Here is a 27,409-nt window from a genome sequence, read left to right as displayed (position 1 = left end):
GCAAACTACTATTTTTTTTCTTTGAAGATGTTCGAAGCTCAATTCTTAAAAGAACCCTCGGCTACGGTCACGTGCAAAGATCGTAAATAAATAGTATTCATTATTACAGGTTCTAATTTCTAGAAGGCTCAATGCCTTCTTGGCTCAGCCTTTTGCGTTCCTGATACAATGCGACATGGAGGTTGGGCTCAAATTTCTCAATTCCAAAAGCCTTGCAAATGTTGGTGATGGAGCTTTCATCGAGCAGTAGCTTTTCTTTCAAATCACTCTTTTTAATGTGTTCAAGCACATTCGATCTGGTAGTCTCATCTTGGGACTCAATGAATAGTTTGTGTGCGTCTTGTAAACCGATCATCTGAAGATGATGCTCTTCGCCGCCTTTCAGGTCCAACAAAAACCGCAAATGCTTCACTCCATTCAATGCCGTCAAATGACAGTAGGATCGATAAGCAAGGTAAAATCCAGGAACGTTGGGTATCAGTGGGATCAATGCAAAAGGAATCGTTAGTGGCAGCAATAAGAGATTCACGAAGAGGTACTTTTTATGGTACTCGTGACCTTTTTGGAGCTCTGATCGAAGCTCGTTGGTGATCTGCTCACTAGAAAGCAACAACGATGGGTAGTACAAAGGTATTTGCTCTAGTTCCTCGGGAGAAATGTCTAACTGGGTCACCAATCCCGGATGCACTTTACGGTCTTGGTCGGATTTCCTTTCTGTTTTCTCGTCTGGTTTATGGTAATCTTTGAGATATCTAGTAATTTTGTTTTGCGACGGTATGGACCTGAAACATGTTTCCATCCACGGTATCTCATTTAGAAGGCGATGCATAAGACTAACAACTGATTTGTTGATTCGATTCTCGGACCTCTCAAGTCTATTCCAAGCTCTCGCCGCCCAGTTGACTAGCTTCGTGTCCAGCCCTTCCTTGCCATCAGGCAAAGCCTTTGGAGTATACTGGCAGAAGAAAAATGATTTCTTGGTCGTAATAGGTAAACAGACAATATAAATCGGATGAGCTTGAACCTCCGATTTGATGCTCTCCACAACTGAATGGTATGGTCTGAATGAACGACTTCCAATATATACCGTCCTAGTGTTACGTATCAACGTTAGCATGGTATTTTGTGCCTCAGGAAAGCTATTGCTTGGGTTATGAGGCTCTGTAAACCTCGATTGATTATTCTAAGGTTGATAATTATTTAGAGATTTGCTAGCACCAAATATCTGATTACGTAATCGTGGTTGCAACGCGAGCATACGGTGGGTCTAATGACGAGTAGCTTGGAAAGTCGCCTTTTTGGGCTTGTCAATGGTATATGTAACTTGTCTGAATTGCTATGGTATACTTTACAGCTAGTCTATTAGACTTTACTCGAATGAAAGATTAGGTACATTTTAATATTCAGACTTATTTAAATTGATACGGCCCTAGCCTTCAATACAGATTCATCAAAATAAACTTTCTGCTGAGTCTTTCATGTAATAGAGACAGAGTAGTTTCTAGCAATTGGCGTACATTTGGCGCTGATGTCCAATTTACTGCTGACTTTCCATCATGCAACTAAGGGAGCTCATCACAGAAAACATTGTCGCGGTGTACGGATGTGATATTAATTACTGGCTCGCTTCAATAAAATGTGTTTAACCTTAGTTTGTGAGGATATTTCAACTGCGAGGTAAACGCTTGATTCGCTGAGCCAGAGAGAGACATCAAGAGGAGCAATTAAGAGGCTACTATCATGTCTGACAGTCATCCCGGACCCAGCTCTGGATCAGGTGTAAATTCAAACACCATGTCGAGCGGTTTAAATAACGGTCCGGACATCTTTCAGAAAACTCCAAAACAATATCGACACAAAATCCAGCCAGTTCCGCCCTACGTACTAGATGGTGTTGAGCGAGGCCAGATTCCGCTCCAGCCAAAGCCCAATGAAAACTGCTACGGTCCCACTTATTGGAGCCGTTTTATTTCGACTTTCAGGAACATTGACGCCTATGCTCCGGATCAGTTCAATCAGTCGGGCGCTGAGTCCATTCTGGATAGCTACAAACTGGATCAAGATTGGAGAGGCGAGGAGAAGCTACAGCGCATGTACAATGGCCCGCCACATTCCGCGCTCCATGATAGTGGAGACTTGAATGGAAACAACTCAGGACCATACCATAAGACCAAATATAGATCGAAGGCTGGATACTGGATCTCCGAGAACAAGAAAGACTGGAAGCCTCGATTTAATGACATCTTGATATACAACTCATACATCCCGCTTTTTTTCAGAATGTTCACCTTATTTCTTTCATGCGTTGCTTTGGGTCTGGCCGCTCGCATAGTCGTTTTGAATAACCACCTAGATACCACCGATCACGTTTCGCAGCAACCGAGCACAATAATGGCAATTGTTGTGCAGTCTGTGGCCATATTGTACCTGTTTTATATCAGCTACGACGAGTTCACATCTCAACCGCTCGGACTCAGGGATCCGCAGGCTAAATTGAGATTAATTATGTGCGAGCTGGTGTTTGTGATATTTTCCTCGGCTAACCTGGCTCTCAGCTTCAATTCCCTTTACGATTCCCGATGGGTGTGCGCAGTCAACCACTCAGTTGTGAGTAACCCCAAGTTGCTAGTGTCGATGTGCAGTCGTCAACGAACCCTAGCCGCATTTCTCTTCATCATCCTGGTTGTTTGGTGTATAATGTTTACAATCAGCATCATTCGAGTGGTGCAAATGGTCAACAGAATTGACCAGAGACTCTCTTAGCATAATATATACCGCATCAAAAGCTCGCAGCTACATTTTTTTAGTATGGCTATTTTTTACCCTTACACGCGAGTTCTTTTTTCAACTTGGAAAAACATTTGTGGCAAACAAACAAAGGGGACAAGAGAAAAACGGTAGCATTATCGGACCATAATAACCTACGCTACCTTGTCAATTTTCAGCTTTGCAACCTATTGTAATATCGATTGATTTGTGCTCACCTTTGCGCTACATATCCCTCCATTGAAATATGTCAAACTCATTTCTGGATCGAACATGGAAGGAAATCGAGCCCGCTGTTCATGTGATTCTCGGTGACGAAAAGAACTCTTCTCTTGACTCATTCATGTACACACAGACATACACCAAGGTCTACGACTACTGTACTGCTGCATCTTCTAGAAGACCTGCTGCATCGAGTGTTGGAGGGGGACCTGGAGATGGATCTGTAAGATTGGTTGGAGGAGAACTCTATGCTAGACTCAAAACGTATTTGAAACACTACCTCGAAAATCTGAAACAAAAGGAAGGGGAGTCTTTTCTCCAATTTTACATCAGAACCTGGGAGAGATACTTAATTGGATCCACAAGGCTAAACGATGTCCTCGACTACATAAATAGATACTGGGTTACCAAAGAACGAGGTGACGGCCACAGAGAGATATACGACATTCTCAGTCTGTGTTTGCTTTCCTGGAGAGATTACAAATTTCACACAAATCTAGACATTCTGATGTCGGAGATCATGGAACAGATCCGCGATCAACGACTAAACAAAATCGAGTCTATTGGAAATTTGAGTGTGGCCATCAAATCGTTTGTACTTCTAGGATTTGACGTGAACGATCTGAAGAAACAGAATCTATCTGTCTACATCAATGATTTCGAAAAATCTTTCTTGACGGAAACATACAATTTCTACGCTGAGGAATCTCAAAACTTCATCAAAGAGTACGGAGTTGTTAATTACCTTGTGAAAGCAGAGCAGAGGATAGAGGAAGAGCTGAAGAGGCTCGAAGAGCTAAATGATCATACCAGAAGACCTCTGAACGATTGTTTGAATGAGGTCTTAATCACTAATCACGCAGATGTCATTCGCTCTGAGTTGACTCCTTTGCTTGACCAAGAAAGATATTCAGATATCAGAAGAATGCACCATCTTTTGAAAAGAGTGCCAATGACCATAGATCCACTTTTGCAGCAATTCCAAGCGTACATTAGACAGCAGGGTCTAAACGCTGTTGAAGAGCTCAAGTTGCAGCTCGAGGCACAACAGAAGGAACAGAGTGCTGTTGTGGAAGACGACGGAAAGTCAAAGCCAAAGAAAGGGCCTGCATATGATGTCGATGCAAAAACATACATTCAAACCCTTCTCAAAGTCTACCACAAATTCCAAAACGTGGTGAAGGAATCTTTTGAAAACAATGAAGCATTTGTGAAGGCTCTAGACAGCGCATGTCAGTCCTTCATAAACTATAACCCAATTGCCACCCCCAAAGATAAATCCAAATCCAAGACACCAGATCTTCTCGCTAAATATGCGGACGAGATGCTCAGGAAGAAACCTGAGGATATGTCCGTTGACGAGCTCATGACGGTTTTCAAGTTTATCGACGATAAAGAAAGTTTTGAAGTCTGGTATAGAAGGTTCCTATCTAAAAGATTGATGGGCTCGACAATGACGCCAGAGGACGGCGAAAGGGAGGAACTGATCATTGGCAAGCTAAGATCGGCCAACACGCAAGAATACACAAACAAAATCACAAACATGTTCAACGATATTAGAGTTTCGCGGGACCTCGGTACGTTGTACAAAGAAACCATTATGCAGGAACATAATCCTAAAGAGTACGTTTCTGACTTGGAACCTCGGATCCTGGACTCTGGTGCTTGGCAGTCCATATTCAATAAAAGCAACGAGTCTATCTTGCTGCCTCCAATGCTAATCAACACACAAGAGAAGTTCGCTTCCATATATCAGTCAAAATTCCCTGGGCGGCAGCTGAGCTGGATTTGGAATCGGTCCAAAGTCGAGTTGAAAGCAAACATTTCCAAACCGGGGAAGCCTCCATTTTTGTTTACTGTCACGCTTTTCCAAATGGCGATTTTGTACCCCTTCAACGAAGCAGATACGCTGAGCGTTGCTGAATTACTCGAAGCGACTGCTGCTCCGGTGGATGTGTTCAAAGCTAATATTGCTCCTCTAGTCAAGAACAAGCTTCTGGTACAGAATCCTCCAGGCGAGGAAGCTATCACGAAGCCTCATACAACTTTCACAATCGTGAAAGAATATACATCTAAGCGTATCAAAGTTAATTTCGCATCAGGAGTGAAGATAACAGATTCCAAGAATGAGGAGAAGGACACGAATACCGAGATTCAGATGCGCCACCATGGTATTTTGAAGGCTTCTATTGTGAGGGTGATGAAAGCTAGAAAACATTACAAGCACGAGCAGCTTACGAGTGAGGTGTACAAGATGATTGATCGGTTCAAGCCTACTGTGGCCGATATCAAGAAAGCAATTGAGGTGCTCATCGATGAGCAATATCTTGCACGAGACAGCGAAGGCACTGGGTACGAATATTTATCATAGCATCATATAATACCTGATTTAGAAAATTTATATTCAGCAGGTCGTGTAGTCATTTTTTCCGTGATAAAATTTCATCTCTGAGTAATTTAAGAGGCGGATTTTTTATCTACAAATTTGATTATCAATATGTCCTCATTAGGTATGTTCTGAAGCTTTTTTATTGACTAACATGTCAGAGCAGTATCAAAAGGTTTCTGAAGAGCAGCACAAGAAGGTCCAGGTAAATCCTTATGGACCAAATCCAAGCGATTTCCTTTCGAACGTTAGATCTTTCCAGTTGATCGAGTCTACTTTGAGAGAAGGTGAACAGTTTGCCAACGCCTTCTTCAGCACGGAAAAGAAGATCGAGATCGCCAAGGCTTTAGATGACTTTGGAGTCGACTACATCGAACTGACTTCTCCTGTTGCCTCCGAGCAAAGTAGAATCGACTGTGAGGCCATCTGTAAACTTGGGCTAAAAGCCAAAATCCTGACTCACATCAGATGTCATATGGACGATGCCAAGGTTGCAGTCGAGACCGGTGTTGATGGTGTCGATGTGGTCATTGGAACCTCCCAGTTTTTGAGACAGTATTCTCACGGCAAAGACATGTCCTACATCACTAAGTCTGCCGTTGAAGTGATTGAATTTGTCAAGTCCAAAGGTATTGAAATCAGATTCTCCTCCGAGGACTCATTCCGTTCTGATATTGTCGACCTGCTCAACATCTATAAGACTGTTGACAAGATCGGTGTGAACAGAGTTGGTATTGCGGACACTGTGGGCTGTGCCAATCCAAGACAGGTGTACGAGCTGGTCAAGACTCTGAAATCTGTCGTGTCATGTGACATCGAATGCCACTTCCACAACGACACCGGCTGCGCCATCGCCAACGCCTACACGGCCTTGGAGGCAGGCGCAAAACTCATCGACGTTTCCGTTCTCGGTATCGGAGAAAGAAACGGTATCACGCCATTGGGTGGTCTGATGGCCAGAATGATTGCTGCAGACAGGGAGTACGTCATGTCCAAGTACAAGTTGCACAAGTTGAGAGACCTGGAGAATTTGGTGGCTGAGGCTGTGCAGGTGAACATTCCGTTCAACAACCCAATCACCGGCTTCTGCGCGTTCACCCACAAGGCTGGTATCCATGCCAAGGCCATTCTGGCCAACCCATCCACGTATGAGATTCTCAACCCATCTGACTTTGGTCTGTCGCGTTACATCCACTTCGCCAACAGATTGACTGGATGGAACGCTATCAAGAGCAGAGTCGAGCAATTGAACCTCAATTTGTCGGACGACCAGGTCAAGGAGGTTACCACTAAGATCAAGAAACTTGGAGACGTGAGACCGCTCACAATTGATGACGTGGACTCCATCATCAAGGACTTCCATGCTGACATCTCGACTCCACTAATTCAAGCCAACGATGGCCCAGGTCCAGTCGACGAGGAGGATGCCTCGCTCGACAATGTCAAGAGACCTAAACTGAACTGATGTTCTACTAATACTGTGTAGAATAAGTACTCGTAACGTTACGTACTAGATAAATTGTTGGAATATTTGTTTGGCTTAGTTTGGCTTAGTCTTTCTTGATAGACGACTCGAGGTGGTCAAGCTGCTCCTTCTGCTTGGCCAATTGCTCTCTGAGCTTAGCAATTTGCTCAGCCTGGTGCTTTTTAATGTAGTAATCCTCTTGGGCCTTTTCACGTTTCTAATCTATGTTAGTAAAAAAGTAGGCGAGTAGTGCTATGCTTACGGTGAAAGCGTCAGAGGAACCATCACTGCGGGTGGAGCCCGTGGAACCCTCCGAGTAGAGTCTGGCAAGAGCCAGCCTGTTGGTCCTGGAAGCAAAAGCGACGTTTCTGGAAAGCATGATTTTGATCGATAAATATTATGGCAAGACTCTGACGATTGCCCAATGAAAAATTAATACCGCCATCACCGGGGCCAGACACAGGGCTGCCTAACGAAATCCGGGGGAAAAATCGGCGCGTCGATGATTTATTTTTTGCAGGTGAAAAATATAGCTTCTAGTTGAATGTCTTTGGTTGTGCACCAGAACGGTGCCAGTGTCCCCTATGTGTTGCGCTTAAATGGACACAAAGGCGCTGTGCTTGCTAACAGATTTAACGAAGATGGAACGTTTGTGGCTTCTGGTGGAGTGGATCGAAAATTGATAGTGTGGAAGATCCCAGATTCGCCAGAGCTGATTAGGGAAGAGCTGCCCTACGATTACAATGTGGCAAATATAACTAGGTCAGCCGTCACCTCGATAAGATGGTCGCACACCAACGAAAACCATGTTTTTGTCGCTTCCGCTGACTCGACGGCAACTGTGTTCGATATCACCAAAAGTCAGAAAATCAAAACATTTCACCATAAATTGTGTATCAATGATATATCCAATTCCGAAAACGACATGCTTGTGACATGCTCAGACGACGGGTCTGTGAAGTTGTGGGACTCACGGTCGAGATTTGAAATTGATAGCATACAACACAAATATCCTGTTCTTACAGCCATTATAGATGCCAGGGACCAGAGATTCTATTTTGCAGGAATCGACCCAACGGTCTCTTGCTACGACGCACGCAAAAGGAGCACACTTTGCTGGGAGGAGTGCAATCAGACGAACAACGTGACCTCGCTAGCGTTGACTCCAGATGAGTCCTACCTTGTCTCCAAATCTGTTGATAACACAATTAAGTATTACGACTCAAGGCTATTTACGAAAGGACTTCGGGCACGGCCGTACATTTTTGACGGATCCAAAGCTTCTGCAGAAGATAACTTGATACGTTTGAAAGCAGTCAAAAAATCTGACGGCAAAGAATACATCATTAGTGGATCGAATGACGCTCATGTGTACGTGTGGGACTTTGCGAGCCGGAGATTGAAGAGTCGGCTTGATGGACATCTGGGGACGGTGTTGGACGTGGATGCGCTCAACGACAAATTGATTAGTGGCTCCATCGACGGATCGCTCATCTTACGTTCTTTCTAGGGTTAGCCGAATCGGACAGTTTTTCGTTGACTTTTGAGCTTTTGCAGAAGCTTGCCAGAAAAGGTGGCTTCTTTTTGCATCTCAAAGTCCGTCTTGAAAATATCAATTGGCTCGTCTTTGATCTTGGACTCATTTTCTGTGGTACGTGCCAAACTCTCTTCCGTGAACAAAGGAAGATTCCAGGTCCTTATCCCGTTTTGAACCGTGCTCTCAACGCCAAACAGCTTCAAGCCGTCGTCATAGTCATCCTTTTGCGTGCACAGGTCCATTTTATAACGAGTTTGAGAGCGAATTGGCTCGTATTCCTCTTGAAAGTCCTCAAATAATTTAAGGAACTCGAAACGCATAATGTATTCCTGCATTCCCGTATTGTCAATCAATTCTTTGGTCTCGTCCACCTTGGTCTGACTTCTCTTCAAGTACATCTCTTTCTCGATTGTATTGTCAAGTATCAGAGTTTCAACGTGCACCTCCTTGGTTTGTCCAATCCTATGTGATCTTTTGATTGCCTGTGCTTCCACTGTTTTATTCCAGATCGGATTGATGAAAAATACATTGGTTGCGGATATAATTGTCAAGCCATGTGATGCCAATTTCACATCCATCACTAGAACTATACCACCGTTGACGGAGGTTTCCCACAAATCGAATTTTGTCAGGTTATTAGATCTCTCCGCTATCTTGACAAAAGTCGAATACATCAAATAATTCATGCCTAACAGGTCAAGCAGTTCAGTGAGATAGTAGGCGCTGTTTTCGAACTCGTAAAACACAATCGACTTGATTCCTAGGGTTTGATTCTCCAGTAGCCGTGATGTCAAGTAAGATAATTTAGCAGACGCAGTACCCAAGATTCGAGCATGGCGCAAATGCGACGCAAAATTTCCTTCCGGTATCACAGGCTCTGGAGTTCTAGGGGTATTGCATCCTTCAGGAATATATTTGATCTTCTTCCGGGGTGATTGGTTCAAAGACTCGAAATGGTTTCTCGTGGTCCGCTTCTGGGGTCTAGCCGTTATCTTGAGTTCTTCCTTTGCAGGATCAAACTCGTTTTTCCATTTGGGTTCGTGGTTGATTAGTCGAACACTGTCCAGATCAATACTGTCCTGGTTCGAAACCCTTGATGGCCCCCGTTTCCGACTTTCCTTGGAATCGTTGGATTTCCAGTATCTGACCCAGAACTCTTTTGAGCTTTCCTCTAATATTCTCTCAAAAGTAGAACTCTCTTTCACCAGCCGATTTTTATAGAATAGTTTCTGAACAGCATGCAGTTGTGGATACCCGTAAACGCCCACTGGGTTATGGAAGTCGTCTACTTCGTACTCGTAGTTAGCGACTGACATGGTTTTGTGGAACATTTGCGGCAAATTGGAAACGAAATAGCTCATTTCGTGAACACTGCAATTGGTTCTCCATCGTGAGTTACTCAGGGCAACTTTGGCGGTATAGACAGAGCTCTGCAGCAGTTTAATATCTTCTTTGGAGTACCTATTTTTGATAGTATTCAGCGCGTAGTTGCAAATACTGAGCAGATTCTCAATGTCCTGAATTGAAAAGCCGGTCCAGTAAAAAGTAGCTTTCTGAAGGTTATCGATCAGTCTTCTCAAAACGCTCTTATTTGAGGGATGAAACATGTAATCCCTGTCCGTTCTCTCGGAGGTGACCGCGTTGGTCGCAAGAACTGCTATGAATAAGTTGATGGACAGCTTGTCAAAAAAGGAGGGCTTGAGAAACACCGGCTGGTGCGTTAGCTTTGGGAGCTTGATGTCAAACTCAACATCTTTCACAGCATGCCTCACAAGCATATTCTGCAGTATTTGCATCAGCTGATGATCTCCGTTCAAACTGTTATTTTCGAATGGTTTGATCACATTGTTGAGCCACAACTTAGGGTTTGTACTCCATGGTTCAACTTTCAGGTAGTTGGAGACGACAGTGCCTAATTTCACCAAGTCGTCTCTGGCGTTAAACTTCCGTTTGATGGTATAGTCCTCCTCTGTTTCTTCCACATGTAAATTAGTGAGTCCAAGTGTAGGCGTTCCAGTGATCGTCCACTTGCGCTCGACAGCCAGCTGCTTGGCAAGCAGCACAGCCCGTGTGGACCTGGAGTTCATTGAGTGTCCTTCGTCGATGATCAGCCTTTTCCAGTATATCGACCTTAAAATTGAGTCTGATTTTTCAGATTGTCTTGAGAAGTAGTTCAAAGATATGAGAACGATGTCATTATTGATTATTTCGGCCACACTTTGAGGAAGTTCAGTTTGTCCTTGCAGCTCCAGTATTTTCAGGTAACTCTCCTGTACATGTTTTCGAATCTCGATTTTCCACTGATGGAATAAATTGTCAGGAACGACGATCAATGACGAAGATGAGACATACAATTTTCTAGTCTCGGCGACAACATCTCGACTCGTTCTAGTTGTGTAGTTGGGAACCTTGAGCTGCAAGATCTCAAAGCAGCCCAGATTGGTTTCTAATTTCTGGACGCAAGCACGAGGTAGCTCGTGGTAAAACTGCTTCCATTCTATAGAGTGCTCGTTGATGTGTTTGGCGCATATATCCAAAAGGGACAGCATACGCTTGTGACTAGTTCTTGAGCGATTCTCCCGGGGAATTTCAGAAATTTGGTATTTTGAAAGACATACAAGGGCCAAGCATATGCACGTCTTTCCCAAACCCATATCTTCCGCTAATATCCCTCCTCTTGGTGTATGATAGAACGATGCATTATTCATGAAAATCAGCGATTGTATGTCCAAATAGAAGGATTTGCTGCCTCGAGGAAGTACGATCAGATTGGGAACATGGACTGATTTGATCGAGACTTCCTTTTCGTACATCTTTGCAACACTCCGTCTCTGATAATTGTATAAGTCACTTTTCATTCCAGGAATCTTTCCGTTCAAGATTTCATTGATGGTCTCTCTCGACCCAGGGTCCAGTTCCTCCAAATTAAAACTGGGCGAATTGACCTGATTGTAAACTCTGATCAGTCTATCCTCAACGGTTTCGTTTTTGGCTTCTTCTAGAGATCGCATATACGACGAACGATTTATCATCCTCCTCAGATGATGATCGAACGATTCATCCAAAAAGACTCTGCCTATGTTTGCTAGGTTGTAGGCTTTGAATTGGCTTGTCGAGGGAAACAGAAGAATGTTGTGGCTCTCAAGGTAATTTAGCAGCTGGGAATCGGACGCGAGATTCCATGCATCCTCATCATAATCGAGAACTTTGATTAAGTTTAGCATAACATTCCTGTACGTCTTCGCATGCCAATTGTCTGTACGTCCGCCACGAGCGTATAGAGATCTGAACTTCTGCACCACTTGCCAATTTTTGACATCGTGAGGCAGTACATAGAGCCTCACCACTGAAACCTCGCTTTCAAGTGGCTTATACGTCAGCCTCACATGGCCCCGAGAGTGCAAATAGCGCAAGTCGTGCATAATACTGCTCAATCCTTTACCGGGCTCAAATTCCAGATCGCCTTGATACGGCAGCTCGAGCCAGCTCCAGCCATCAGGGGCCTCTAAACCTTTGGAAGGCAGTGGAGGTCGTCCATAGAGATAAAGAACACCAAGCGGAATGAACAGAGCCAAATTGTTTGTGATTGTTGTCAGCTCACTCAACAGATGCACATGGCTCATTGATGAAGGATCCAAAATTGATTTAGACTGATACACTCGACACAAGCCACAAGGCGGCGGTGCTAACAATAGGTCGCTGAAAATTGAAAAATAATTTGTGTGCCGGTGCTTCTCTCAAACATGGCGAGTCGACTGTTCAACCCGCCAAAACTGGCAAAGCTCAAGGAGCTGACGAAATTACAATGCAACATATTCAGAACCACATACAATCCTGAGCGTCTGAGAACGGAAGCACAGGTTTTGAGAAAACCACTTAAAGGTCAAATAATATCGAATTACTACGGACCTGCCGATTTCCCAACCGTGTTCCAGATATTCAAACTTTGGCGCGTGGATGACTTTAGACTCGTGAACGAAGACGAAGATTACAGACAGAGAAGGGTGACAATGTTGAGGAAGAGAGGAAAAGGTGCTCCAAAGAAGCTGAAGGCTCCAGTTGAAGCCCCAACGAAGAAACGGAAATAAATCTGTATATAATGCCAACCGATTAAGCTACCTATTATTATACATTAGAACAGTCTCTTATAGTCAAAGCTGTTTATGAAGTTCCCAAATGCAATGTTTTTAAGTACTCCAACCAGCGATACGCGGTTCCATTGATTAATGACATCTTTTATGTTAGCTTTGAACCCTTCGTGCTGGAACTCCTGGAGGTTGTTGAGGTTGAACACCATCATTGATTTGATATGGCTATTGATGATTTCCTTCAAACTCAGGGGTCTTGCCATTAGCATAAAGTAGTGAGTGCCGTTATGTGCAGTCCTGCACTCGAAAATAACACCCCCGGGCAATCTCTCTTTATGTTTCGCTTTGAGAAGAAGGACCACTATTGGCAGATGGTTAAACGTGACCAGAAGATTTTCCAGAGCCGTGTGAAGGACGAGAGTGAGAAGCCGGCCAACGGCAAAGCTCAGATAAAATGCAATCACTGTAGGCAATAGATAGACCAACAGGGTGAATATGATGATACCGAAAAGCAACTGGTCAAACTCATAGTTATGAGAGTCTATTCTGTTCCTCAATATATTGTACTTTTTGCCGTAAAATAGTCTGAACAGGGACTGTAGGATGTGAGATTGCCAATTGAATACACGAGTTGATGCAAAATAGAAACATCGCAAGTGCATACACAATAGGTCCAGAATGTCCATGATGGATGCAATGAGCATATTCAATCCGCCAAATTTGACAAGCAATGTAATAGCTCTGATGATAGTAGACGAGTTGATAACCATTGTTCGGAGTACGTATTCATTCCAGAAGTCTAGCACCCACATGAAGAGCTCTCCAAAAAATTCAGCAAGTTCGTTGTTGAGCTTGAAGCCACCGGGAGAATTCATGAGCCACTTGATGAGGTATAATAGCGAGTCTTCAAACTTCGAGATTAGTAAATTCGTTCCCTGTACTAGCATGCTATGATGTTTGGACAAGAAATTTGACATCACAATACCCATCAGTAAATCATTAAGTATTAACCAAAGTGAGTTATAGAATTTGATGTACTCACTAGGAGAAAATCTAGTTCCTTTTATTAGCAATTTCTCAGTTTCATAATTGGAGTTTCGCAGTCTTTGGAACTGCATAGGAAGGTGGTGAAACTGCTTAGCTCTGAAATTCAGCTGATGAAGTACAAAGCTGCAAGTCGATAGGGTGACATATGTCTTAGTTTCCGGATTGAACCACAGTGGATAGCTCAAAACGTTGATTATTTTTCTGCAAATAGGTTGAAAGGTTGCACAATACAAAGCGAGAACAACGGATCCGATCCAGTTGATGAAATGGCCGATGGTGTCTTTGTAAAAGGAACCTTTATTTCTGTGGGAATGCAAAAGCTTGTATCTTGTATACTCTGTGAGATTAATGAATTTCATGACATCTTCGAGGTCTCTGGTTTTCGATGGCCTACCGAAATGCAAGGCCAGCTTGTTAGGTGATGTTTGAGAACAAGGGAGCGCATCCTGCGACGTCACAGTCCAGAAAATGTCCACGGAAATGGGGTTGATGGAGTAATACTCCAATTTCTTGGATAGGGGAGGTTTGAAGAGGATGAGGTTTTCATGTGGTTCCATGACAGGTTTGTTTGTGCAATCATCAAACCTAAAATTTCTATAGTTCAAATGATGGAAGTTGACTGTGCCTATAATTTCTAGACAGAGGTTGTTCCTCTCGATTTGCAAGTTGAGCTTTTTGAAGTTGCAATACTGGATATAGTCAATCACCACTATTTGGCTGTTAAGCTTGTATCCAACTACAACCAGGTTGTGGTCAGACACAGGATTCAGCAAATCTGTGGGCCAAAAAATGGAGACAACGGACTTCTGCATGGGCTAGTGCTGTTCTTTAGGCAACAAGACAGGAATAGTCACGAAGTTAACGACGACCTGATACAAGAGAAGGAAACCCAGCGTCAACAAGAACAGCACTACCAGGAATTTGATAAGGACGCTTTCGAGAACCAATTTGAGGCTATCAGAGTAAGAACATAAACAAATTGTTATTACAAAAATAAACTAGTGGCTTTTTACTATGCAACGTCGGTTGATCGACGCAAGTTTACCAATGTATGTATTACTTGACTTAACTTTTTGCTAACAGATAGAGACATAGTATCTTAATTACCACGATTCAGAGTTCTCGGTCTGCTCAGCTCCCTCGGCAGCCCAGTCAGCAGCAGAGGAGGATTGAGCCCAGTCAGCGTTGGTTGGCTCAGCAGTCCACTCAGCCTCTCCGGTCTCTGCAGCAGCCTCGGCAAGCTCGTCAGCAAGCTCATCAGCGGCAGAAGGTTCATATGTTGGTTCTTCAGGGTCTCTGTAAAAGTACAAGTCTGGCATAACAGCCCATGGCTCTTCTCTATTGATGAGGGTACCTCTGAGTCTCAAGACCTCTCTGGCGAGCAACCACCAGATCAGACCGGTGGAGTGCTTACCCTTATTGTTACATGGGATAGCAACATCGATGTACTCTGCTGGTGAATCACAGTCAACCAAAGCGATGACTGGGATGTTGACGTAGGAGGACTCCTTGATGGCCTGAGCATCGGTTCTTGGGTCTGTCACAATGATTAGTCTTGGCTCTTTGAACGATCTGGTGATGTAGTTGGTGAAGGAACCTGGGGTGAATCTACCAGCAATGGCAGTGGCACCGGTGTGGGAAGCAAACTTGAGGACAGCTCTTTGACCATAGATTCTGGAAGAAACGGCAACAACATCAGCTGGGTTTGGAATAGCAGCGATGATTCTTGCAGCGAGAACAATCTTCTCCCAGGTCTTGTTAACGTTGATGATGTTAACACCATCTGGTCTGGTCTTGTAGATGTATGACGTGTTGTGAACGTTGGTGTTCTTGGAACCCAAGTGGGCGTTGGCAGCAATCAGCAATTGCAGATCCTCCTGAGTAAGAGAAAAGTCAGCCATCTTGAACAGGTATAGGTTAAACTAGCTGTGGATACAGGTCTGGTTTTTAAAAATTTTTTCAAAATGAAAAATTCACCGCTAGGGCAGCTCCCGCTCTCGCACGGGGGACTCGCCGCCTGGTCACCGCGCGGGTGCCACGGGGGAAAAAAAAACATTTGCAGGGCCTATCTACTTGGTGCGAGGGGGCCTTGTTGATAAATTTCTGCCATTTCAACACCGGTGAATTAAATCCGCGGTCTAAGGAGTGGGCAAAGACCTCACAGACTGCACGTGACATTAGATAGCCATACGTAATTTCGAGAAAACTGCTTAGCCCCTATAACAGGCGGTGCACGGATGTAGAGATTACTAAAGATCGATTAGATAAATCACCTTTGTTCGGATCAACTTGCAAGCAATTAGATATTATATTTATATTGTTCTGAGATTCTCATCAAAACTTGCATAAATGCCCTGGGATTGGATACCTAGGCTCCTCCCTGAAGATCAGGCAGGAAAAAATAAAGCACTGAGACTGAAGATTACAGTCAAGTATGGCTATATCACTTTTGCTTGTACTATGATCCTTATTCTGCTGATTCCTTATTGGAACCGAGTCGCAAAGCCAATCACATGGAGATTATACAGAAAGATTGTTCGCCGAATCAAGATTCTCCGCTTCAGAAACAACTACTTCACGCTCCATCTGGAAGTAATAAAAACCATTCTGTTTTGGACAATTGTCCTTGGCGTTCTATCAGCACTTGAACTACACTCCGACATCCAGTTTTTGGCTGCTAGATTAGGACGAGTAGCGACATACTGTTTGCCAACAGTCCTGTTTTTGACTCTCCGTCCATCGCCTCTACCGGATACGTTATACCTCTCCTTGCTGCCAATACATAAATGGCTCTCTCGCATTGTGATTCTCCAAAGCATAGCACACACGATAATGTACATTTGGATTTTTTGGGAACGCAACACCATGGCAAAGATTTGGAAACGTGACAATCTGTATGGCATCTACGCACTTATATGTTTCATACTGATTTTGGTGACCTCGTTGCCAAAAGTGAGACGAAAGTTCTACAACGTGTTTTTTGCATTCCATTACATATGCACTTGGGCAGCGGTACTGCTGCTTTACGTTCACGTCAGACCACCTATTCCTTACCTTACGGCACTCAATGTTGCAATCCTGGTATACCAGATCTACTTCAAATTCAAAATTTCCAGAGTTTCCACGATTGAGGTGACCCAGCTTTCTGCAAACCTGCTGCTTGTGACCTTCCCTGGATCAGCACTGGCAGTGAAGTCAACCATACCGGGTTGCCATTTAAGAATGAACGAGTTTGACAGCTCTAATTACTTGAAGCAAATCTGGCGACATTCTTTTATGCCGGTTCAGCATCCTTTCACAATTGCAACTCTTCCGTTCGACGAAAGCCAGAAGATGATTGTCCGAAAAGGGCATTTTGATTTGTCATCCGAAAAGAAGTACCTAATCACAGGGGCGTATTTACCACATTTGAGCTTCTTGAAGCCTATGAAGAACGCCAATCCACGTTCGCTACTTTTCCATACTAAAGTCAAAAAATGTTTAATAGTTGTTGGAGGCTCTGCAATCAGTTTTGCTCTCCCTATTTTGAGAACACTAAGCTATAATGGGGCGACAGTTAAAATAATTTGGGTTCTCAGGGATCACGAGGACCTCAAAATCTTAGACTATTTCCAGAATATTTTAGTCAATGACGACTGCATCGACATTTTCATCACTGGCTCCTACAGTCAGCAGGAGATTTACAGTTTCAAAAGAGCAATAAGGGAGCTTCATCGTATCAACAGGCAGACCGAGCTCTCAAACCAGGAACAAGTGCTCAATGGACATTACTCTCCGCAATTCCATGAAAAGTCACCTCTCATGCAGTCCAAGGTAAGTTACCAGGCAATGGCAAACGAATTTGACCCTGCTATTGCTCATGAAAGTTTAGCTCAGAAAAACAGGGCTGGATACATTCCTCTTCGCCATCATGCTGAGCTGCTCAATTCTGGATACTCTGCTGAGGATGAGGACAAGTTTGAAAATGTTGATTTGGATCTGGACGGTAAGTGCAGGAACCCCGAACCGGACGTCCCGAGAAGCTCCTCGCTGTATTCAGGAATCATCGACACCCCTGCGGAATCTGTCCAACAACGCGACTCCTCCAGCTTGCCATATTCATCTTCTTCTGGTATCTATGACGATTTGGCAGATTACTGGATTCTGAAAGGCCTAGCTTGTCGGATTGAATTTGGACGGCCAAGATTGGGCATCCATTATTACAATTGGTGCACTGGCTCTTCGTGTATTGGGCCTTTGATAGACATACACAACGGGCAGTCGGTGTGTTGCAATGAAATCACAATTGAAAATAGAAGTCAGAAACTACACTATCAAAAGAGCGATGGTCATATGTTGGGCTCGGATGCACATGACGAGCTTTTCCTTAATGAGCAATTCATGAAAAACAGGCAACAGCGATTCCAAGAAAGAGGAGGAGAATTGGACGAGTCTACATGGGTTGTTGGCGCGGGTCCTATTGGTCTTGTGAACAAAGTGCAACTCTGGGCTAATGATTGCGGATTCAATTTCCATGCAGAGAGCTTCAGTATCTAGCCCCGCAAGAATTCCTTTTTGGGGAAAAACGGTTTTTGTTGCACCGCCGTCTCTTAATGCGCTCGCTAAAATAAAATTCAATTATCTTAACGCTAGGAGACATAATTACTTATCAGTAACATATTTCTATAGATAAGTCACCACACTTTGCTATTCACTGCTTTCTTATTTGCTTTGTTTCTCTTCTACTGTCATTATCTCAAAGACCGCCAGATTATGAGCCTAAAACAGACGAGCAAGTATGGGTCTCAAAAATCTTTCAGGAACCACAACTATACATCCAGAAATGACCTGAACTACGACAACATCACCGACAGGTTCATCTCAACCTTGGAAGATAATGGAAATCAAGGGTATTATCGAAGCTTCATTACCAAATCTTCGGGGTTCCACAATAAGCAAAATGAGATCAGGAGTCCAATAACAGGCGAAAATGGGTTTTTCGACAATCCCTTTCTGATTCGTGATGATAACTTTCTTCTGAGATCCAATCAGGAGTCGTCCACGAGACGAACTGGTAACCTGACAGAAGATGATATTGCGAGACGATTTGACGACCTTTCTGTCAACGACGGATCAGAATCAGAGCCATTTCATAAAGAGGACACCAGTATCCACAAAGTTAGCGTTGCAAAAGCTTTGGGGTTTCGTATCAAATCGCGTATCTTGAATTTTAGACCGTCAAGAGTGTCCAATCTGCGAAAGAAACCTATTGGCGACATGATTGAGAATAAACAGCCTTCCCAATCGGATATAAGCGGTAGCACAATTGCAAGTCCTCCTAGCTTGAGCAACACATCAAAAGAAAAAATTAAGACAGAGGTCAAATTCAAGGTATTGGATGCTCCAGGGCTGAGAAACGATTTTTATGCCAATGTAGTTTCTTGGGGCAGAAAGAGTGATCGGATTGCTGTAGGACTGGGGACTGTGGTTTACACCTGGAGCAACAAAACTGGCACAACACCACTGCAGACGATAGAGGAGGTGATTTCATGCGTTTCATATAGTTACAACGATATCTTGGCTGTTGGAACAAAAACGGGCCGAGTTATCATATACTCTGAAAATGCAAGAACCATCAACACAACATCAATCCTTAGGCCCAGCACAGGGATTTGCTGTATCTGTTGGATCAAAGGCACAAACTCATTTTTTGCAGGAGATGATCTAGGAGAAGTCACACTATACGAGTTGATTGAGATAGAAAATGGGCCGAATTCACCTCAATATCGACTCACAGTGGGGTGCTCTTTCAAATGCAATGAACAGCAAATCTGTGGTATTGACATAAGTCCGGACCGACAACAAGTGACCGTTGGAGGAAATGACAATTGCTGTACTATCTGGGATATTAGAGATCTGCACAAGCCCGTCCTAAAATCTTGCCTTCCTCATCAAGCAGCCGTCAAAGCCATCGCGTATTGTCCATGGATGCCACATCTACTAGCCACTGGAGGAGGATCTAAAGATCGGAACATCCGATTCTGGCACACAAACACAGGGACTCTTCTCGACAAAATTCAGACCAAGGGACAAGTTACGTCTTTAATCTGGTCTAAGTCGAGGAAGGAAATACTCGCAACCTTTGGATTTGGTGACAACACAGAAAAGCCTATTTTGATATCTGTTTATTCGTATCCATCAATGAAGTTGCAAGTCAAGCTGGCATCGACATCAAACATTAGGGTATTGAGTGCAGTTTCTTCCCACGACTCAAAATCAATTTGCACCGCAATTAGCGACCAATCTGTCCGGATCTATTCCATTTGGAACTCTAAATATGACTTGACCAATGGTGAATACGATAGCGGACTTTTTGGCAGCGAGCTCATCGAGCTCGAAGAAGGGGTTGATAGCAGCTTCGAGATTATAAGATGAACGGTGGATCATCATTAGCTGCTGCAACATTTCGATTGTATAATTAGGTAGCCAAAACACAATCAACATTCAAAACTCATGAAGGGACCCCTTCAAATTCGTTCTGTAATTTCTGTTTGAGCAGTCGTCGCCAATGGCTTCTATTGCGATGCACTGGTAGTCTGTCCATATGAACAAGAAGAAGAAGCAATAAAAGAACAAGAGCAATTACAGATGCAAGACTTATCATCTCTTTGAAGATGGTCTTGGAGACAAGAGGTTGGTATGGGCAAACAGCATTTGGTCCCCCATTGACCCAGCAATTCGAGCTCGAGAGCGAGTTCATGTCAATCCAAGCTGATTTCTTGCCCGATAAACGGTTGATTAGGGTGCGCTGTTCCAATGGTGAAGAAGGCACGGTAAAAATATAGTTTCCATCAAGTTGTAAGCATGCTGCACCAGCTTCAAAATACGTGTATTCGTCGGATGTCAGCTCGATTTTTGTAGAATCCAAGCTGTCTGCGCATGCCACCTGGAATTTCGAGTGGCAAGACGCGGCCTTCCATCCTGTGAGAGTAGCTATGCCACATCTATTCAAATAATCATCGTTCTTCGCTTCCGAGGAATCGTTTTTTGTCTTTGACGACGTTGATATTGTGAGATTTGGTTGAAATGCGTCCCAAGACCACAAGCTGTACGGTAGCAAATCTGAGATTTGAGACAAGTTTTGGTTACTCTGACTGATAATTGGTGAATAACCACAGACAAGGGTATCGTGGAATGAGGTGTTATCATAGGGGTTCGCTGAGGTGTCGAACGCGAATTGGAACGATTTTGGTGCGGAACACGTTAAATTGTCATTCGCCCTATATGTTATGGGAATACTCGTGTTTGCTTCGTAAAGTATATCAAGATCCGGGACCAGATTGTAAGAGGTGTTGGTATAGAGATTATTGGACAATATTACTGGTATGACTCTGTAACTGTTTCCAAAGAGGAAATTATTGAGGTTAATAGTGTCTAGGTCTTCCAAACGATCTGGTATGCTGGCATATAGGAGCCCTGCTAGTGGGGACGACAGTACGCTAATTCCCGTGCGAAATTTAGACCCCTTATTGAAAGTAGAAAAGAGGTTCAACAGTAAGAAAAGTATGTTCTTGTTGACTCCAGTATCCGTCTTCGCCAAAGCACTATTTATGGATGTCACCACGGTCGAAATATTGAAAGTGTTTGGGTCTTGGCAACCCAAACTTGTTTTATTGGAGCTCAGATCGCATAATCCCCAATCCTTGAGATCTTCGTTGTAATAAAGATTCAGAACTAGAGCCTGTACCCCAGTGTATAATATATCCCGAACAACAGGAAGCGATGAAGAGTTATATCCAAATTGATCGAAGACAACACTGTTAAGATCGATGCCGTAAACAGCAGTGTCTATAATACTGTTATTTCTCATCACATCCCTTTGCGTTCTCATAGCAATCGCCCGCACAGCCGCAGTTTCGTTGGATTGCAGCTCAGGGTACCCAAGAGCGCTTAGGATAAAGAGGGACAGGATTATCAACATTGTGTCATTACGTCAATTTTTGTAATTTTCAAAGCTTAAAAAAAAATATCGACTCTATTTAAATGGACACTGTACCTGACGTTGCTCTTGCAGCAATCGGTGTCTCTACCTTCAAACCGTACTTTGACCAGGCTAACGAATTGGTCAACTATACTTTCATCGATGAAATCTTTCACGTGAACCAAGTAAAGGAGTATTGGAATGGAAATTTTGATTCATGGGATTCAAAGATCACCACGCCCCCGGGTTTGTATTATCTTGCATATTGGTGGCTCAAACTCACGGGATTAGAGTTTTCCATTGCTAATTTGAGATTGCTCAACTTATTCGGCGGGGTACTCCTTATCATCACCACGTTGGTCGTCAAGAAACGTTACAACCCTGGTCTTTCGGCTCTTTCTCTGTTTTCCTCGCCATTGCTGACAATTTATTATACCCTATTTTACACCGACATTTGGTCCACGATCCTCATTGTCCAATCATTTGTCGCCGCAGTCTCTGTGAGACCCACCTTGACGTCAGCCACATTGTCTTGTCTGTTGGGCTCTATCAGTCTCCTGTTCCGGCAAACTAACATCGTCTGGCTAGCCTTCGCACTAGCCGTTATCGTGGACAAGTTAGCAAAGAATAACTATCGCGATATTGCGCAATACGATGTTGCTGTTTTTCTCCGCAAGGCATTTGCTAGTTGGAAGATAGTCATTCCTTACGCAATGGTTCTTATCGCATTCATAAATTTTGTTATCAGTAACGGGGGAATAACTATGGGGGATAAGGATAATCATATTATTGTTCCTCATTTGGCTCAGGTGTTTTACTGCTTTACATTCATTACCAGCTTTTCGGCTCCATTGTGGCTCAGTCCGGCATTTATTAGAGGTTACTTTGATACACTGCTCACCAGAAAGTATTTGGTACTCAATAGTTTCTGGATTTTCATAATGTTCTACATTGTGCAAAACTTCACTTTCTTGCATCCGTTCATTCTCGCCGATAACAGACACTATACATTCTATATCATGAGAAGGGTTATTTTCAAAACTTGGTACTCCAGATTCTTGCTACTCCCAGTTTACCACTATTCTGCCTATACCGTGTACAAGCTTTTCACCAGAAACAATTCGAAGGTACTGTTCATCGCATTCGTGACATGTGTCGCTCTCACTGTCGCCCCATCTCCATTGTTCGAACCGCGGTATTTTATTTTACCACTGGTGTACTGGCGACTCCAAGTGCGGCCAGTGGCAGACCACTCTCAATTACGATTGGGGCTCGAATGTCTATGGAATTACTGGTGGTCAAGGGCTCTATTCCAGGTCTATTTCAGTTACGTATTCGAGTGGGACGATTTACCAGATCCACAACGAATCATTTGGTGAAAACTGTCTGTTCATAGGATTTCAACACTTCAAGAAATTTTGAATGTGCAATTCTGTAGTCTTCCAGCTCGTTGTAAACTTGGCAGCTGTACCTCACAAACAGGGATGATTCAGTATATGCTACTGGCACAAAGCTATCTTTCGCGAACATTCCGTGGGCAGTATATGCTTTGAACTCAAGAAAGTGGTCTTTAATATGTTGCAACAACTCGTTGGACACATCCACCTTCACATTTACCATTGCTGTAGTCAGGCTTTCTGTCGAGTTTTCGAATTTATCCTGGCCACCCAGTGTGTTGAGCACCTGCCTTGCCAAGCCGAAACAATAGTCCTGAATGTTTTTCTCTCCACCACATACCTCTTGCCTGAATTTGAGTGCTTCCTCGAGGCAGAAGAAAGACGTATAGTTATTGCTTGCAGTAAACAGGAATCTCTGGTAAAACTTGGAGTTTTTATAGGTGTGACTAATAGGCAAAGGCTGAATGGAGTCTTGATGTTTAGGGTCGACATACAAGAAAGCTGCTCCTCGAGGCAAAAACAGCCATTTGTGAAGATTCGATGTATAGAAATCAGGCTTCACGGCATCCAGATCCAGATCGATCAGGCCAACTGAGTGCGCACCGTCAACGATGCTCATTGCCTCATATTTCCTAGAGAGCTGCACCAATTTTTCATAGGGGACTCTAACTCCCGGCATCGAGGTAACTGCATCAAAAAAGCAATACTTATATTCACCGCTTTTGAGCTCGTCCTCATATAGTCTAATAACCTCGTCATCTTCAAGAGGGTACTCAAGATTCAAAACTGTCACACTGAACCCAATCCGCTTCGACAAATAGTCGATGTTGTTCGCACATGCCCCATATATCGTTGACGGGATGAGGAACTTGTCTTCTTTTTTGAGGTCGAGAGACCTAAGAACAACAGTAATGCCTGAGGTGGCATTGGGAACCAGCGCGAGGTTCTCAAAACTTGTGTTCACCAATTCACTCAAGATTTTCAGAGATCTTTTCATCAAGTCCTGCTGCTCTTTGATGGTGAATTCATCCGGGAATGATAGGTCCTTGAGCATCATTTCCTGATATTTAGACCAGACAGCTTTTGGAACAGAGCCGTAGGACCCATGATTCACAAAAAGTTTGTCTTTATCAAGAACGAAGTGGGATCTAATTTGGTGCCCCAACATAAGAAAGTTTCTCTAAAATCTAATTTTCCGTTTGAACTTAGCGTACTTTAATATTAGATTTGGTCTCTTATCTATGACTCACTAGATAAGCCAAGAGACTATGACTATTTGAGTCAAGGCCAGTTCTGCCAAACAGAGGAGCATATGTCTAACGAGATTCAGGTTGGTGTTGATATTCCAGTGCAGTTGAGCCCGTTGAAGTTAGCGCCTGAGGTACACTTGAAGTCCAGGCTTCGCGATTAAAAAATGAGCTGTGTTTTTTTTGTCATCGTCGTTGTTCCTGTATAGATGTGCATTTTACTGACGTCGTCTTTGCACCCTGAGTATCCATTCATTTTACTCTCTAATAGAGACGAGTATTTCAGCCGCAAAACAGAATTGGCCTCATTCAAAGATGAGTCACATACGCAGTTACGACCTATAGACCTTGCTCGAGAGGAGCATGGGACTTGGATAGGGGTGAACAAGGCTGGCAAAGTCGCTGTGCTGGTGAATTTCCGAGAACCGAACACGGGAGACCCCGTTGGACAAATCTCAAGGGGTCTTATACCAGTGATGTTTCTTGAATCAAAGCAACCTTCTGACACATGGGAAAAAGAGGTCGGGGAACAAACTCAAAATTTTCAATATGTCGGAGGATTCTCTCTGCTATATGGAGAGCTGAAAAGATCGAGCAATTCTGAGGGTATTGAACCTCTACACATAATTTCAAATAGATCAAGCAAGAAAAGCACTGTTCTCAATGGACGAGCCACCGTGGGACTGTCAAACTCTGAATTCGAGAAACCATGGCCCAAAGTACACATTGGTATAAGTGTTCTTGAGAAAACTATCAGGTCCTCAGTCACAGAGAACTGGTCAGAAGAGTTGCTAGTTCAAAATTTGTTTACAGTGCTTTCTACCCCAACCCCTGATTCAAGCCAATGGCAAGGTCTAACGTTTTCCGAAGCATTCAGTATGTTCCCAGAAAGTGTATTCATTCCGCCGGTGAAGTCTGACACGGGCTCCGATTACTATGGCACTAGAACGCAGACCATCATGCTACTGAGAAAGGATGGTTACATGAAGTTCATTGAACGCAATCTCCATTCATGTCCAGATTTGTTTGAGATACCGCAAATCAGTGAATACGGCTTTCAATTGGACGGCTGGAAATCTTAAATGGCCCCGGTTTGCCGTTGTATTTGTTATCTGCAGGTTTACCCATGTTGGTATATCTCGTGTAAAAATTAAAAACCTCGGAGAATTCCGAAACTGCTGAGCGATTTGTTTAAATACGTAAATCAATCGTCGTCTTCAACTATTCATCTCCATGGTTCGTGTCCTAAACGAGTCAACATTCCAAAGCGAAGTCGTTCAGAGATATACTGACGTCATTGGCGAGAAGCTTGGAGGGAAAGTGCTCGCATGTTCTGACGAGTGGTTCGCAGCCGCAGAGAATCTTATTAAACCTAAAGCACCTATCAGAGATGCTACTAAATTCACATATGCCGGTGCCTGGTATGATGGCTGGGAAACTAGAAGACACAATCCAGAGGAAGCTGACTGGGTGATTATCAGAATGGGCGTTTCGTCTGCAACTCTGATAGGCTGCGAGATCGATACTGCATTTTTCAATGGCAATCATGCTCCTTTTATTTCTGTCGAAGCCGCAACTCTGACTGACGACTCAAAGTTGGACGGTATTCAATGGGACGAAGTCATTGAGAAATCGGAGTGTGGCCCTTCTCAAAGACATTTTTTCACACGCGAGGAGATCACGCCTAAAAAGTACACACATGTGAGATTGAAGATGTATCCTGATGGAGGAATCGCCAGATTCCGACTTTACGGAACAGTCTATCCTGTAATCCCACAAGATATCAGCAGCATACTTGATACAGCTAGTGCGATTAACGGAGGTGTGTGTGTTGCATTTTCAGATCAGCACTTCGGTTCTGCTGATAATCTGCTACTTCCAGGTCGTGGTCATGATATGTCGGACGGTTGGGAGACCAAGAGATCGCGGACTGTCGGTCATACCGATTGGGCCATTGTTAAACTGGGGTTCAAGACGAACGTCACTAAAATCGTCGTTGACACAGCTCATTACAGGGGTAATTTTCCCCAATTCATTACAGTTGAAGGCATCAATACAGAGGATTACTCTCCTGCTGTAAACGACCCAAAATGGGTATATCTTGTCGACAAGACGAAGACTGGGCCAGACAAAATACACGAATATGAATCTATTTCAAACCAGCCAATCACGCACGTGAAGCTAACCATGATTCCCGACGGTGGAGTCAAGAGACTCAGAGTTCTTGGTACACTAAATATATAACGTTAAAATAATCAAGGCAGTGTTAAAATTTTAGCTTGTAAATCAATGGAGAGAATAGCACGACAATTACGTCAACGGGTGCCCGTTACAAAGATTGAGCTTGTGCAAAACGTAGATCAAGATCTAGTTCTAAAAGTCCTAAAGGAGATCGAGTTTGAGAATGCATACTATTGCAAGGGGTTCCTAGAGAAACTTGTTCTATTCCTCGAAGGGAAGGGTGAAGACATCAACGACGACATGTATGAAAAGTTGAGCGATCTTCTACAGGCGGTTCCATTAAATCCAACCGAAACTGAAGTGATATCCTATTGTGTATCGTGTAAACCAGGGAATAGAAATTTGGTCATAAAAGTTCGAGAAACACCGAATTTGATATCAGGTTTGGGGACTACAGGGTTGCGCACATGGGAAGCGTCTCTTTACCTGACGCAGTACCTGTTAAATACTGACTACTGTGATCTGAAAGATACGACAATCTTGGAACTTGGCTGTGGAACAGGGTTGGTGAGCATGGCCCTCTATAAATATCATCCAACGGTGAAGAAAATATGCATAACAGACGGCGACTCCCAGTTGATAGAAAACCTACCAAATAACTTGCAACTGAATGATATACCAATCGAGTCGCCCAGAATTTCGATCTCTAAGTTATGGTGGGGCGAAGATGAGCTTCCTGATCCAAACATTGATACCATCGTAGCTGCAGATGTCACGTATGACAGCAGCATTCTAGAAGATCTTGTCGGCGTCATATATGAATCAATGACTCAGAACAATCATGGCTCCACGCTAGTGCGAAATGCATACATTGCAGCCACCGTCAGAAACGAGACCACTTTAAAGGAATGGGAGAAACTCCTCGATCTCGGAGTTCAGGACACAATATGGAAATGGACAATTATGGAGCCTATGAGATTTGATGGAATTTGGTATCCTGAAAGTACTCCTGAGATTCGCATCTATCGAATAATTAAGGTGTAATTTGGGAGACTCCTTGCACCCACTAAATATTTTATTGAGAAAAACATAAACAAAAACATTTTTATACTG

At 43.5% G+C, this 27,409-nt stretch overlaps 17 protein-coding genes across 17 annotated transcripts; 11 read left to right on the top strand and 6 right to left on the bottom strand.

The window, feature by feature from the left end:
• Positions 1 to 112: 112 nt before the first annotated feature.
• Positions 113 to 1,117, bottom strand: KL928_003077 (uncharacterized protein; the record flags this gene model as incomplete). Its single annotated transcript, XM_043203624.1, has 1 exon — positions 113 to 1,117. The coding sequence occupies one exon, from the start codon at positions 1,115 to 1,117 to the stop codon at positions 113 to 115; it is 1,005 nt and encodes a 334-aa protein (XP_043059330.1).
• Positions 1,118 to 1,740: 623 nt separating this feature from the next.
• Positions 1,741 to 2,763, top strand: KL928_003076 (uncharacterized protein; the record flags this gene model as incomplete). Its single annotated transcript, XM_043203623.1, has 1 exon — positions 1,741 to 2,763. The coding sequence occupies one exon, from the start codon at positions 1,741 to 1,743 to the stop codon at positions 2,761 to 2,763; it is 1,023 nt and encodes a 340-aa protein (XP_043059329.1).
• A 250-nt stretch (positions 2,764 to 3,013) lies between these two features.
• Positions 3,014 to 5,359, top strand: KL928_003075 (uncharacterized protein; the record flags this gene model as incomplete). Its single annotated transcript, XM_043203622.1, has 1 exon — positions 3,014 to 5,359. The coding sequence occupies one exon, from the start codon at positions 3,014 to 3,016 to the stop codon at positions 5,357 to 5,359; it is 2,346 nt and encodes a 781-aa protein (XP_043059328.1).
• Positions 5,360 to 5,528: 169 nt separating this feature from the next.
• KL928_003074 (uncharacterized protein) lies at positions 5,529 to 6,839 on the top strand (the record flags this gene model as incomplete). Its single annotated transcript, XM_043203621.1, has 1 exon — positions 5,529 to 6,839. One exon carries the CDS (start codon positions 5,529 to 5,531, stop codon positions 6,837 to 6,839), a length of 1,311 nt encoding a protein of 436 aa, XP_043059327.1.
• Positions 6,840 to 7,383: 544 nt separating this feature from the next.
• Positions 7,384 to 8,349, top strand: KL928_003073 (uncharacterized protein; the record flags this gene model as incomplete). Its single annotated transcript, XM_043203620.1, has 1 exon — positions 7,384 to 8,349. One exon carries the CDS (start codon positions 7,384 to 7,386, stop codon positions 8,347 to 8,349), a length of 966 nt encoding a protein of 321 aa, XP_043059326.1.
• Positions 8,350 to 8,351: 2 nt separating this feature from the next.
• On the bottom strand, positions 8,352 to 11,999 carry KL928_003072 (uncharacterized protein; the record flags this gene model as incomplete). The annotated part of the gene is made up of 1 exon (XM_043203619.1): positions 8,352 to 11,999. The coding sequence occupies one exon, from the start codon at positions 11,997 to 11,999 to the stop codon at positions 8,352 to 8,354; it is 3,648 nt and encodes a 1,215-aa protein (XP_043059325.1).
• Positions 12,000 to 12,119: 120 nt separating this feature from the next.
• KL928_003071 (uncharacterized protein) lies at positions 12,120 to 12,464 on the top strand (the record flags this gene model as incomplete). Its single annotated transcript, XM_043203618.1, has 1 exon — positions 12,120 to 12,464. One exon carries the CDS (start codon positions 12,120 to 12,122, stop codon positions 12,462 to 12,464), a length of 345 nt encoding a protein of 114 aa, XP_043059324.1.
• Positions 12,465 to 12,508: 44 nt separating this feature from the next.
• KL928_003070 (uncharacterized protein) lies at positions 12,509 to 14,323 on the bottom strand (the record flags this gene model as incomplete). Its single annotated transcript, XM_043203617.1, has 1 exon — positions 12,509 to 14,323. One exon carries the CDS (start codon positions 14,321 to 14,323, stop codon positions 12,509 to 12,511), a length of 1,815 nt encoding a protein of 604 aa, XP_043059323.1.
• Positions 14,324 to 14,614: 291 nt separating this feature from the next.
• Positions 14,615 to 15,412, bottom strand: KL928_003069 (uncharacterized protein; the record flags this gene model as incomplete). Its single annotated transcript, XM_043203615.1, has 1 exon — positions 14,615 to 15,412. One exon carries the CDS (start codon positions 15,410 to 15,412, stop codon positions 14,615 to 14,617), a length of 798 nt encoding a protein of 265 aa, XP_043059322.1.
• Positions 15,413 to 15,860: 448 nt separating this feature from the next.
• Positions 15,861 to 18,047, top strand: KL928_003068 (uncharacterized protein; the record flags this gene model as incomplete). Its single annotated transcript, XM_043203614.1, has 1 exon — positions 15,861 to 18,047. The coding sequence occupies one exon, from the start codon at positions 15,861 to 15,863 to the stop codon at positions 18,045 to 18,047; it is 2,187 nt and encodes a 728-aa protein (XP_043059321.1).
• A 216-nt stretch (positions 18,048 to 18,263) lies between these two features.
• KL928_003067 (uncharacterized protein) lies at positions 18,264 to 19,925 on the top strand (the record flags this gene model as incomplete). The annotated part of the gene is made up of 1 exon (XM_043203613.1): positions 18,264 to 19,925. The coding sequence occupies one exon, from the start codon at positions 18,264 to 18,266 to the stop codon at positions 19,923 to 19,925; it is 1,662 nt and encodes a 553-aa protein (XP_043059320.1).
• Positions 19,926 to 20,001: 76 nt separating this feature from the next.
• Positions 20,002 to 21,471, bottom strand: KL928_003066 (uncharacterized protein; the record flags this gene model as incomplete). Its single annotated transcript, XM_043203612.1, has 1 exon — positions 20,002 to 21,471. The coding sequence occupies one exon, from the start codon at positions 21,469 to 21,471 to the stop codon at positions 20,002 to 20,004; it is 1,470 nt and encodes a 489-aa protein (XP_043059319.1).
• Positions 21,472 to 21,533: 62 nt separating this feature from the next.
• Positions 21,534 to 22,413, top strand: KL928_003065 (uncharacterized protein; the record flags this gene model as incomplete). The annotated part of the gene is made up of 2 exons (XM_043203611.1): positions 21,534 to 22,030; positions 22,248 to 22,413. 2 exons carry the CDS (start codon positions 21,534 to 21,536, stop codon positions 22,411 to 22,413), a joined length of 663 nt encoding a protein of 220 aa, XP_043059318.1.
• A 426-nt stretch (positions 22,414 to 22,839) lies between these two features.
• KL928_003064 (uncharacterized protein) lies at positions 22,840 to 24,036 on the bottom strand (the record flags this gene model as incomplete). The annotated part of the gene is made up of 1 exon (XM_043203610.1): positions 22,840 to 24,036. The coding sequence occupies one exon, from the start codon at positions 24,034 to 24,036 to the stop codon at positions 22,840 to 22,842; it is 1,197 nt and encodes a 398-aa protein (XP_043059317.1).
• A 288-nt stretch (positions 24,037 to 24,324) lies between these two features.
• KL928_003063 (uncharacterized protein) lies at positions 24,325 to 25,197 on the top strand (the record flags this gene model as incomplete). The annotated part of the gene is made up of 1 exon (XM_043203609.1): positions 24,325 to 25,197. One exon carries the CDS (start codon positions 24,325 to 24,327, stop codon positions 25,195 to 25,197), a length of 873 nt encoding a protein of 290 aa, XP_043059316.1.
• A 151-nt stretch (positions 25,198 to 25,348) lies between these two features.
• KL928_003062 (uncharacterized protein) lies at positions 25,349 to 26,359 on the top strand (the record flags this gene model as incomplete). Its single annotated transcript, XM_043203608.1, has 1 exon — positions 25,349 to 26,359. One exon carries the CDS (start codon positions 25,349 to 25,351, stop codon positions 26,357 to 26,359), a length of 1,011 nt encoding a protein of 336 aa, XP_043059315.1.
• Positions 26,360 to 26,404: 45 nt separating this feature from the next.
• KL928_003061 (uncharacterized protein) lies at positions 26,405 to 27,340 on the top strand (the record flags this gene model as incomplete). Its single annotated transcript, XM_043203607.1, has 1 exon — positions 26,405 to 27,340. One exon carries the CDS (start codon positions 26,405 to 26,407, stop codon positions 27,338 to 27,340), a length of 936 nt encoding a protein of 311 aa, XP_043059314.1.
• Positions 27,341 to 27,409: the final 69 nt, after the last annotated feature.

Source organism: Ogataea angusta (assembly GCF_019207475.1).
Source record: "Ogataea angusta isolate 61-244 chromosome Unknown 61-244_NODE_6_length_652341_cov_89.526226, whole genome shotgun sequence".
In the NCBI taxonomy this organism is placed as follows: Eukaryota; Fungi; Ascomycota; class Pichiomycetes; order Pichiales; family Pichiaceae; genus Ogataea; species Ogataea angusta.
This window is presented reverse-complemented; position numbering and strand designations above follow the sequence as displayed.